General features: G+C 42.4%; 1 protein-coding gene across 1 annotated transcript in view; it reads right to left on the bottom strand.

Moving 5' to 3' along the window:
- LOC309406939 (alpha-2-macroglobulin-like) overlaps positions 1 to 12609 on the bottom strand; it is a gene marked incomplete at its 3' end in the record, with an annotated part of 39119 nt that overhangs the window by 13042 nt on the left and 13468 nt on the right. Inside the window, exons 7-21 of the mRNA XM_082002318.1 lie at positions 12321 to 12405; positions 11764 to 11887; positions 10905 to 11019; positions 10662 to 10771; positions 9621 to 9782; positions 9112 to 9339; positions 7396 to 7459; positions 6026 to 6168; positions 5519 to 5668; positions 5127 to 5297; positions 4332 to 4431; positions 2764 to 2884; positions 2249 to 2477; positions 999 to 1125; positions 267 to 388 (exon numbers count right to left, since the gene is read on the bottom strand). Coding sequence (XP_081858444.1) covers positions 267 to 388; positions 999 to 1125; positions 2249 to 2477; positions 2764 to 2884; positions 4332 to 4431; positions 5127 to 5297; positions 5519 to 5668; positions 6026 to 6168; positions 7396 to 7459; positions 9112 to 9339; positions 9621 to 9782; positions 10662 to 10771; positions 10905 to 11019; positions 11764 to 11887; positions 12321 to 12405 — 2051 coding nt within the window. The remainder of the gene's footprint in view (positions 1 to 266; positions 389 to 998; positions 1126 to 2248; positions 2478 to 2763; positions 2885 to 4331; positions 4432 to 5126; positions 5298 to 5518; positions 5669 to 6025; positions 6169 to 7395; positions 7460 to 9111; positions 9340 to 9620; positions 9783 to 10661; positions 10772 to 10904; positions 11020 to 11763; positions 11888 to 12320; positions 12406 to 12609) is intronic.

The raw sequence follows: 12609 nt of genomic DNA, 5'->3' as shown, positions 1-12609 counted from the left end.
TGCCTGCCTCATTATTTCTGTCCCACTATGTAATATAATACCCTGCTTTTACTATGAGATGGCAACATTATGAGTTATGGGCTCTATTGGCCTGTGTGAGATTTATCAATGCTTTTTTTATAAAAGCATGCAGAGTAAGAGTCACGCAAGCCATTATTGCTACTATCATGGCTGAAACAGAAAACCTTTATCATACAGCAACTGTTGCTGTGGAACATGAAATTTTTATTTCTTTTCTGTGCCACCAAACTCAGCAGCCCACGTACCTCCACCAGCAGCTGTCTAATGACGGTGTCCTTCCGCCCTTTCTCAGGGGTCTCCACGATGGCGTTCCCGCAGGGCTGCTGGTTCTGCAGGGCCTCAGCGTTCACTGAGAACTCCACCTGCCCTGGAGGAAACGGGGGTCAGCCAGCCCTGCCAGGCAGTGCCAGGAAAATGTGGGCTTGTGTTTGTGCTGGGCACTCTCTGGTCTGTTACAGAGAAGCTTTTCCAAGAGGAGAACTAACTTGAGACAGTGTTTTATCTTGAACCAGCTGCAGCCTTCCAGGCCACCTCCTTTGTGATGGCCACCTGAGCAGGTGTTAGTCCACCAGCAAGAAAAGTAGTGGAGGGGCAGGTCTTGTAAATCAAAGAGTCTTGTTCTGGGAGGCTTCAGAGAAAGCAAGTTTTGATTAAAATATTTCAGACCCAGCTGCATTAAGCTAAGACATTCTCAGCTCCACAACAGGAATGACCAAGTGCTTTGCATGCATTCAAGGAATCTGTGATTTCTGTTCAAATGTTAAGAAAACAACAGCCCATAATACTTAAATAGTTTGTGTAGGACCTGGAAACTGCACCCCAGTGTAAGTGTCTCAACCTCAGGGTTGGACTTCTCAATTCTGGCATAGACAAGATCCTTCCAGACAGGCTTGGAGTCACTCAGCTCCTCACAGGAAAGTTCTGATGCCATCCACAGATATCTGAACCCAGTGTTTTCTTGTTGTCCGGCCTCTTACCTAGAGATCTTGGTGTTATTACCCAAGCCACAGTTTTCCTTTCATTCATGCAGATGCAGTAGGATTCTTCCTGCTTCTCTACTGGTGTAGCCAGGAAATGAGTAGATTCAGCCAGAGACACGCTGACCTGCCGGTTGTACAGAGAGGTGTCATGAAGGCTGGAGTTGCAGAGAAGCTGGGGTTACTGGAGACAGTGCAGTACATGGAAATGGATAGTGGAACTGGTTATACTGTGGGACTGAGAACCTTATGGGTATTGCAGAGCAAGAACTGTGTGATAAAGTGGGAGAAGAGAGACGTGTACAACTGCAAGGGACTGGGGAGGTAAGTGTATCTTAGATAGTGGATGTGTATGTATACAGGATGTGTATCTTTGGAAAGGAAATCGATTCTGTGAAAATGGAGAGCATGGACCAGTTGTGTGAGTAAAGGCAAAGCAATGACTACAAAGTTAGCCATGAATTAAAGATCGTCCTCATGATTAGTTAGGTGAAGTCGTAAAACACTAGCAGTGGGAAAGCTAGTAAGGGAACAAAGGAGAGTGGAATAAGGAACTTGAAAATAGCAAACAAAACAGGAAAGACAGGGAAACAAAAGAGACTGCACTGGAATGGCTGGATCAGTGCCCCTCCTTGTTTCAGCTTCATTCCTTTTAGAATAAAAATCTGTATTCATAAGAAACTGAGCAAAGGTGATTGAGATTTTGTTCAAATCACCTCCCAGATTCTCTTTTGTTTTTCTGTTGGTGAAAGAATGCAGGTAAGAATAGTGAAGCTACATAGCTCTGCTCAGTGTCTTTGGGGCAGATGCAATAAATCACAGGGAGTCTGCATATTCCAGCAAATCTGGCATGATACTTTGTGAGATGTTTATGAGAGATGAGACTAAAAGCTGAACACAAGTATCCACGCCAGTGAACCTGGAGTTTCCATGTGGATATGCAAATGACACTGTGGTCTGTGGATAACCCAAGTTTCATATTTCTATAGGACAAATGACATAAATCTGTAATGACAAGGCCGGAAGCCTCAGCAGCAGAGCTTTAGTTTTTGAATCAAGCACAACTTTCAAAACTTTGTCAGAAAAACTTTTTCCCCCTTCATTAAATTCGTTAAGAATGCCTACATATGTACACCTATATGGACTTATAATTAGAGATCAGTCATCTGGCTTGGGAAACCATGTTTTAAGTGGGCCATTGTAGCTTTCGCTAAGCTGTCAGACTGAGCAAAGTTGTGAATATCTCTTACCCTGATGCAGGCGGTCAGGTAGTTGAAAATGGTGGCTTTCAGTGTGAAGGACTCACCACGCACTACGGAGTAGGGCATGGTGAGTTCTACAAAGAAGGGCTGGAAGGCTCTGAGGGACACTGTCGGGGACAGGCCAAAGCCTGTGTCTGCCGAAGTGCAGAATGCATTGGCTTTCCACTCAGTGATGGTGTCAGGGATGATCACATCTATATCGGCATTCCCTTCAGAGCTGGCGAGGGATGGAGAACAATATTTCAGTTATATTCTGGGGATCATCTATGTTTTTCTAAGCCTACTGAACAACACCTACTGACAGCAAACTCCTGACCAGTTGGGATATAGGCACTGGCTTTTGCATGTCCTCCCAAAGCATCCTGTACTTAGTGACCTTGAAAAATCCCTCTGTCTAACTAGAAATAGCCCTCTCACTGAAATACTGATACTTCCACCGAGGCTTAAATGTATTTTGAGGTTTTGCCCCAGTGACCACACTCTACATTCCCATAAACACTTACTTCACTGAAACTATGTCCCAGATCCATGTCTCAGGGAAGTACTTCCGGATGGTCTCCACAAGATTGTCAGCAGCCATATGTTCTGTTGTTTCATAGTCCAGATCTTCAAGCAGATTCAAGACTAGCAAATTTGTTCAAGGACAGGGAGAAAGGAAAAGATGTGTCAAACTCCATTCTAAATCAGGAGGATACTTTTCTTCCAGGTAGTGGTTATTCTTAGCTAAGATTTTAAAATTGAAAGAACAGCTTTGAAAATTTGGCCACTGGAAACAAATGTATTTCTCTGTTGTCATCTCAATATTTCATTTTTCCTGATGTTGCTGCTCTTCTTACAGAGGTTGGACAGGGTTGAGCATTCTTCCCTCACTGCCAGCAAATCCAGCAGTTCCAAAAGAGTCATGTATGATGATGTTATTGAGGGTACATTTCTATAGCAATACAGAATCAAATGTGGAACTTACTGCATCCAGATATTACAGTTGCACATAGTTTATTAAATTTGGTTGAAGAATTGATTGCATTTATACATGACCAGAAACAGAAGCCACACTTAGCCCTCCCGTCCTCCAGCTAAGATTCTTTTGAGATGAATATGGGTCTTTACATCTCTGGTCATTAGCAAATACAACGGTTCCAGAATGGGGAGATGCTTTCTCACAGTGTTGCATAGTGTTGTGCCTTATGAAAGGCTTTCCATTAGCCTTAGAAGACTTTACATCTTCTCAAAGCAGCCAGTTGTCTCAGGCCATGCTCTGAAGACAAATCCTGCATTTCAAAACCAAAGATCTGACCTGTTATGAATAGAAGGCTAGAAGCTATCACGAGACCAAAAGCTATCATTTTTTAATAGGTGCTGGGATACTGCACCACAAAAGTCAGTGACTGGAAGTGATGTAGGTGAGAGTGTTTTATATAGCCTTTCTAATCTCAAAACTATTAAAAAAAAATAGTAATATCATTATTCTGTCTTGAAAGTCACTGAAGCTGCTGAGAAGTAATGTGACCTACCCATCCTCTTACAGTCATGTGAGTGGGAGAGCCAGGAACAGAACCAAATTTTTCAGCTCTTTGTGGTAAAATATCTACCCACAGAATTGTACCACCTTCTCATTTATCTTGGCCCACTTTTGCCCTAGTTGTTCCTTTAGTTGTTGCTGGAATGTGACTACCCAGAAGTAAAGACTCCTTTTTTTAGGTTTCCATAGCTGGACTCAGATCTGATGGAAAAAAGCCACTACCTTGTGCTGGCACAGTCCATCCCATGTAGGCAGACTGTCTTAGTGCCTGCAGGATCCCTGCTGTAGGGGCTGGCATGGGAGTCACCGAGCACACGCAGCTCTAACCAGGCACAACTGAATAGCTGAGGATAAGCAGGCAGAGGTGTATCAGTCTTATATTTCAGGACTGAGGCCAGAGGAGAGTGATCCTGAATTAGGTCAGTATTATCTGACAAGAGAATCTGGTCTGCCTAGTGTAATTAATATCCAAAGATATAGAGGGAAGGAAAGAAGCAGGGTGGCAAATTTTAGGTAGTTGCTTGGGAAGTAAAATGAAGCACGTATTCTTACTAGAACTACTGTAACTCCTTTCCATTATGTGTCCTGGGTAATGCTGGCAGATTTCAGGCTTATGGATCTTGCTACTAGTGAAGACTTTTAAGCCCAATTCCTAGTAAACAAAGAGAAAGAAGTGCAAAAAATATGCAAACACAGTTTTGCAAAGAAGCTATTTTTAGTATGTCAAGAATAGATGTACTTATGTCTGATATTGATCAGAATAATAAAAGCTTGTATATAAGTGCCAGATAGACTGGTTCAACCCAGATGTTGAGGCTTTATCATGTTATAGTCATCCTAAGGCTAAATCTTGACATGATCAGATGGAAAGCTAAGGCCACAGGTCTACCTTGGGGACATCTGTCTGGGTGAAAATGACATATGTGAAAAGCATTAGCTTGAGGGTACCCAAAAGGCCTTGTGCAGGACTCTCTAGATGGGTATAGGTGGGTTATCAAAGTAACTGACACTTTATTAAAGACCTAAGAGAGACAACATGCACTACTGAGGAAGGTTTTCCAATGTTATGGGTCACTTCTCAGGACTGTTTCCTTACTTGAGCACATTCAAAGGTATTTCTACTAGCAATGAGAAGACTCTTCAAAGTTTTAATGGTTCAGAGAAGCATTCAGGTACCAATGACGGGCTACATAGATGTAAGGCCTGGGCCTGGTTATTGTCTTGAATACAAATGTTAGAAAACTCAAAGCAAAGTTCACTAAAAAACCCTTCAGGACAGGGGAGAAGAGGAGAGGACACTGTGTTCCAAAATGGAATGACAAATTAAAACAAAAAGCTGGAGCTTACTTTGAGAATGTCATAGGCATCACCTTCACCATCAGGAGAAATGGGTATGTAGACAAATCCATTTAATAGTATGTTGTCAAGTGACACACAAGGGTTTATGTTGTCTTCTTCCAGGTAGTAGTCCTTGAAGCTATAACCCCTGATTTCCTTCACTGGGAGAAGATCATACACCTAGAGAAATGCAAACAACCAGGGAAAATTGTGGCAGCTCAGCACTTACAGGGACACAGACACTACCTAACACTCCTTTGACAAAAGCCGGCTTCTAAAAAACAAGTGTAGTGAATGCACCTATAAAAATACATGGTCTCATGTCCATAGTGGTGTTAGTTGTAGTTGAAGAACTGGTTTGTTCTTGTACTTGCTCATTACCAGAAATAACCAAGACTTACAGAGTTGGGAGAGAGCTCATTTTCAGGCTTCATGAGGAGAACACTCTTGTCCACAGCACGGAGGGCACACAGGGAGCTTGGTGAGGTATGGAGTTGCAGGCGTGTGTTGGAGGCAGGAAGACCTTCCTTGGGTACAAAACTCAGTGTGACCTGCAACCCCAAAAGGAAGTTAAAGCAGATGCTTCTCCAGATGCTGTTACATGCTATTATATTGAAGCATCTAGCCTTGTGAACTGAGCTCTGCTAGTTCATTGCAGCTCTTCTAATATATATTCAGCTTTGACCAATGTAATTAGTAATGACCATTGATTCTCTTTCTTATTCTCTTTTGCTCCACTTTTTATAGTCATGGTTTTGTGACTTATTCTGGAGTTTCACCCACTAATCCTCAGTGACCATCTTGTCAAAACATTTCATAAACCCATTGTGAAGTCTGCCTCCATACTGGAACTGATAACTGAACTACTGGCCATGAGACAAATGGGTTGCATAAACCCTTATACTCACTTTATTGGGGAGGCAACTTTCAACTTGGAAATCTGCTGAACTGGCGATGACTTCCCCACTGGGTGAGATGGTATACACAAGCATCCGTGCCAGGGGAGCAATTGCCGTCCCAACAGGAAAGGTCAACTGAAATGTCCCATAAACTAATAGAGAGAAAAAAGGCTAAGCAACATATGAGAAGTTCCAGTATATGCATTTGCCTTCCCCAGATAAAAAAGTCAAGTTCACTTATGATGAACATTTTTTGTTAGCAGGGGCAGGAATACTGATATATGACTGAAGTCTATTACTGCTGCTGAAGACACCTGCATTCAAACACTGGTCATGTAATAGCCAAATGTGATGAGTTTGGCGGGCCTCAACATGTCTTGTAGATTCTCCCCAGTTAACATCTGGCATAATTTCTTGATATTCCCAACCCCTTTCTTCCTCAAGCCCCAAGATCTTCTGCAATCTACAAAAAATAGAGGAGGGAAAAAATGCAGAAGTAAGGGACTGTTGGGTGGCAGCAGTCAAGGTTACAGAATGGTTGAAAGAATAAATTTGCAAAGTTACTGCTAAGCAAGAATTTAGCTGGAACACCAAGCTATTGCTCCAACCACAGTGGAAAGTGCCCCTCTAAGTTGAAAGATGCTTCCTAGCTGGGCCTGAGCTTCATGTCGCAATCTGGACAAAGGTGATGGAACATCTCTTGTTATGAGCCAGGGTGTTAGCTTTGTCACTACTACTAGTGAGGATGCAAAACTTTCTATGAACATGCAGCATGCAAGATCTCCCATATACTGTTTATACCCACTGCAGTGCAACTCCTTCTCATAGACTTCCAAAATGTCTCCTTGGTCTCATTGTTGAAAGACTTTTAAAGATTTATCACAGCCAGCCTTAGTTACTGAAATGTGTAATCCTTGGACATTTACATGAAAATAGTTAAATGTATTGGTTAGAATATAGGTATGTGTGTGTTTGCATGCTTATAAGGGAGAAACAATACCAAAAAAATCAAGGGAAGTGCGAGAGAGAAAGGAGACACATTCTTCTTCCTGCTCACTATACCTGTGCATCTCACAACACTGATAAGCATCCACAATCTGAACAGGGTAGGGTGGTCAGCAGAAAGTGTTGGTTTAAGGAAAAAATGACCAAAACATTATGCAAGTATTTTGTTGAATTTTCTAAAATTTTCTGGTCAAAAACAGCAACTGATAGAACTCAGAGAAAACAAAAGTAGCCCAAGTCACTTAATTTAAAGAGATTCTATTTTGAAAATGCATTTTAATTTAAACATTAAATGTTGTAATGGAAATATTTTCTCTACACTGCCCACCCCCAAATTATCATTGGAGATGCTAAATATGCATAGTTCTGCTCACCGTCTCCAGGATTCACAGTCAGATCATGGGTGTCTGCTAATACAATGACTCCCTTGGCCATCACCTGCGTGACAGAGAAAACTTCCTGTAATTGTTGCTACTGGTGTTGAAGGGACGGAGGATGAAAATTCACTGGGTTAACTGTAGAGTGTGAGTATGAATAGCACTGCCAACTGTGAGAAAAACCAAGAAGCAAGTGCCAGACTGAAATTTACTGTGTCTTTGGAGACAGAAATATCCACTTCTGAGGACCGATGTTTTTTCATTGGTCAGACCTGGCTTCCCTTTTGTATGTACTGCATGGATACATCAGGTTCAAATGCACTTTGCCTCTGAGTACATGTAAGTTTTGGGTTATATGCACATTTCCAATAAATTGGAACAGACTGAGGATCAAAAGTTCACCTCATTCCACACTCAAATGCATTCTGAAACAGTTTGGAGAAAAATTTAATCATATTCATAATTCATACAGAGTTGGAATAGAAGAGTACAGGCTGTAAATAATAAGAGCTTGGATAAGATACCTGAAGTCAGGCAGTAAGCCACAGCCTGAATGCTAGCTGTAATTTCCTCATTTCTAGAAATTTTCCTTCTTCACAACCAAAAATGCCTTTTATACAAATTCTTTCCATGTAGGATATCTATTCCATAGCACCATGTTGTAATTTCAAGGTGTAGGATCCATACTTATAAAAATGTAAGTTCCCTCACTGTTTGGTTACCTGCCATGTATGTATATACTTAAGACCAGCTTTCCCAGGCTACAACAAGAATCTTGTGTGGCAATTTATTGTTAGCAGTCTTGAAAATAAGCACACCTCTACTACAGGTTTCTATTCTCTCTATTATAATCTCAGTCTAAGTCCCCCTCCAATGTTCTGTAAAGTCCATCAGAACAAGAGTGTCTGTTCCACTGATTTCTTCTAGATCTCCAAGGCTACTCTCATCTCTTCTGCTAGTATCGTTAAATGAGATAACCAGAAAAACAAATTTAGGGGGGAAAGAAGTTCTATTTGAATATTCATCTGATTCTTCCTGTTCTCCCAAGAGAAACTGATAGATCATTGTTCAGTCACAGCTGAACTAGTCTCTCTTCCCTGCCCCCAAAATGAATCAATACATGGTTCTCAATGCCAGCATGTTATAGTCTGTTCCAGTTACTGTGGTATCCCAAACTTTCCATCATTGCCTGATATACGACCTGAACGCTAAGTTTATTGGGGTTTGCTGCTGCTGTACTTGGAGGTGTTGCTTTAGTTTCAGTGGTCAGATGACTACCAAAGGACAAAACCTAGTAGGAGACAGCTTTCCTCCTCATCTTTCAGCTTCTTGTTGTAGGAAGCTGGTTTCTTAGCTGTGACCATATACGAACCAGACTTTGGAATAGGGGAAACTGGGAGTGGAATATTATGAAATGAGAGTCTTAGATGGCTGTGCCCAAGACAATACTCTCTCCATCAACATTTTGTCTGTTGTCTGTTCTTAATAAAACATGTACTCCCTATGTCTGCACACAGAAGACGACATGAGAAACATTACAGAAATGTGTTTAAATCCCACTGTCGCAGGCCACACTTTCAGTTTCAAACTCTATCATTACTGGCTAAGGACTGACCATATAGCAGTGCTGTAGCTGCTCATCATGGAAGGTAGCTATATGTGCCACACTGCTCTCTGTGGTCATAAATCAAAGTAACCACAAACAATTCCTACCAAATAGTAAATGACAATTTTCTTCTGCTCTTCTATGGCCTCTGGTGTGAAGATGTAGTGCACCTGGATCTCCGTGGGGAAGCCACAACTTAATGTGTCAGGCTTTGGCTCAATTTTGAGGAAGCTTTTACTGGGGGAGTAAAACCGACTTATTCTACGCATCGCATGCTCATATGAAGGTGCGATCCAGTCGCTGTCATAACAGTTCAGTTCAGGTTTATGATCAGCCTGATGATAAAAAAGAATAAAAAGTTCACAGCTGACAAAAACCAGGTAACAAGTCACATGAAAGTCCACAGAAAAATTCTGTGCATGTTCTATATTTCTCATTTTTAAAAGAAAGTAGAGACTATGGCTCAGGAGACACAGAGAAGAGAGGTGACCTGCCAAGAAACTTGCTTTATCTTCTGATTGGCAGAAAGACTGATAAACCATGGATAGATATTTCCTCTGTTGATCAGAAAAACAGAAGCTTACCCCAATCCCTCTGCCCTGTCTCTGCCACTCACTCGGATTTCCAGGGAGGCTTGTGTGAAGGTGGTAGTGTCTATGGAAAACCAGGATTGTCCCTGCTCATCTGTAGTGTAATTCCCTTTGTATCTGTCTCCATCCACAGAAATCATGATGGTTTCATTGGCAATTGGAGCATCAGTGCCGTCTACCAGCTTCACCTAACAGAGCGAAAACAAACTTCAGGTTTTAGGCTAGAAAGAGAAAACAATTCTCAAGTGTTAAAGCCTCTTCCCCCTTTTCCTCCTTGCCAGGCAGGATGTTTTCTTACTGAGAAGAATGAAAGACATGAATGTGGAAATGTGTGGGGTGAGTTCCGAGTTGTCTGAGGCAGCAACTGAGAAAGTTCTCAGCAAAGCAATCTGATCGGCCCAGGGAAATTATCTGTCAGAGCCCTTAGTTCCTCAGTAGGTTTTAATTCCCCTGGCCAGCTTCATCTGGGACCTCCACCACTGATCATCTGCCTCTTGGTTCAGGAACTCTAAGTTCAGACTTGTGCCTTGCCCCGGTCCTTGACTAAAGCTACATTGGAGGTAGACTGATGCCCAGCTCTTTTTCCTGCTGTTTCCATCTGGTTGACTGGACTTCCTTGGTTGAGCTCAGCCCTGACTCATCACCTCACATTGTTTGGTCGTCACTGGACTGTTGGTAGAGCCTGTTACTGTCACCATCCCTGCTCTGCTAAGTCTGGTTGGGTGCTGTGGGACTGTGCCCTTATTGATGAGGTCACTACATCTACCTGTGTCATGGTCACCCTTTGCACCTGGATAATGTTCCCTTGTGGAATAGCTCACGTTTGCTGCTCCCTGATGTTATTATCATGTGTCAGAACAACGGCCCTTCTATTCTGTAAAGGACTGACTGGCAGGAGGTTCAGGGCTGTGTGTCTGTTAGTGTCCCAACTGACATAATTCATCTGCCTGTGCAAAGGCAGAGGAAGGTGGACCATGTAATCTGCACACTGCTATTCCATCTAATGGGATAGTGCACTTGTGAGTTTGTTATATCATTCTTTGTCGAGGGTCTCAGAAGTTTCCTACCCTCCCAAAGAGTGGGATCCCTGGTCTGTACTGAGAGTCCAGCAGGTCAAAGCTAATTTTGCTCATGATGGGTGTGATTCCACAGGAGCCTGTTCCAGTCACCTCTATTCCTGAGAGAAAGCACAGTAGAGGGATTATTAATGAATGGCAGCATTTCTAGACATGTCACTCCACCTTCCTCATCTTTGCCAGGCCCTCCTGTTATAGCCTGCCATCACTTTGCCATCTCCATGTCATACATACCTGTGCCATCTTCTGTCATCTTGCCTTGTACATCAATGCTCATCTCATATCCCCTGCGCTGGAGCTGAAATATCTTGGTCCTTACTACACCAGAAACACACCCACGAGCGTCTGCCTAAGCAGGGAATTGGAGAGAAAATTGGAGTTCTGTGAACAAATTTGGTGCTTTGTGGGACAGGAATAGATACCACAAACCCAACATGCTTAACTTTCGTTCACAAAATCCCAGTCTTATGTTCTAGACTTGTTTCCAAGACCAGAACTTATTTAGAGCCTGTTTCCTAGTGTCTCATCCACGCATTTTCTGTGTTCTTTGAGATATTTGACATTCAGTTCTCCAAGGCACATGATGGTCTGTGCATCGGTTTCCTTGTTAACTCCCTCCTACCTTAGTTCTGTTTTTCTTCTTGTTTCTTCTGTTGTCTTCACTCTTTTCCTTGTTGCCCTTTCTCCTTTCTCCTGTGTTTGGCCCATATACAATACTGCTTTCCTGTTTTCTCCTCATCATCTTTGCTCTTTGCTCCCTGCTAGTCCTTCTCAAAGTTACAAAATCTTTCACAGATTCTCTTCTCAGTTTGGGGATCAATAGCAGGGACCTCACAGCCACTAACTGGAGATGTGTCAAGAGTTTCAATGGGGTCAGGATTTCAGCTGTGACATTTTCTTTATCAGTTCTGTTCCCAGTTTAATGACTTACCTCTTAAGAATGCTTTCCACTGAGAACATGTGCTTTTCCCTGGACAGAGTGCTATCTCTGATGTTCTACTGTCTCCCAACAGTCATACATTTGTCCTCCTTTAGACAACATTGCCCATTACCCATAAGAAAAAGACCTCTACATTTTAATCTTGGGGCTCACCTGCCTAGTGAATTCTTCACACACAGCTTCTGCTTCTTTTCCGTAACAATTTGAAGCAGAATGGGAAAATTTCCGGCACACTTGGACATTCACCAATCCAGGAACAGGTTTCCCATAGGTGTACCTGTAATCAGAAAGCATTAAACATTATACTAGATGGTGAGACAATCAGTCAGAGAGTCACACTCAGACACCTCTCCTTAAAGACCTCTGTGGATGACTTCCTAGTATTTCTTAAAGACTGACCAATCTGATATTTTAATGATTCTAGTGATTATGTTTCCATCATTTTCATGGTGAGATTTTTCCATCATTGATTAAAATCTGTTACAGGTCGGAGGTCTCTGCAAGGATGTAGTAAAAGATTGTCTGTAGAAAAGAGAGGACCCTTCACATTGACTGTTCAGGCCAAGTAGCGCAGGCTCAGGTTTGATAGGATGGAACAAGCCTGCACTAGATGCCTGGGAAAAGTATGAAAAGCCTTCCCCCGCTCTTCTTCTAGTCCTCAGCAGGAGGACTGAAGGATGAGAGAGATTTACTCCAGCTCTGTGACTCACAGACCACAGACGGACACTGGAAGCTCCATGTCCTTAATAGTGATTATCTTCGGCAGCTTCACCAGGACCTCATACTTGGGCAGCACTAGATGGGAGAGAGAAAGTCTGATATGAGAAGAGTGAAGGAGAGCTGTGTACTGTCGTACAGTAATGCAAACACAGAGCCAGGATCATCTTAATAAGAATCATCACCTCTCTGTGGTCTTCAGTACAGCTTGGCTACCCTTTCCTTAGGTTTTCTCAGCCTTGACCGCCATTTGGGGTTTAAAGGGAATTTAAAGAGGGTTGT

This window comes from Phaethon aethereus (assembly GCF_964289735.1).
Source record: "Phaethon aethereus genome assembly, chromosome: 1".
Taxonomy (NCBI): domain Eukaryota; kingdom Metazoa; phylum Chordata; class Aves; order Phaethontiformes; family Phaethontidae; genus Phaethon; species Phaethon aethereus.
Note: the sequence above shows the minus strand (reverse complement) of the source record. Positions and strands in the feature narration are given on the sequence as shown.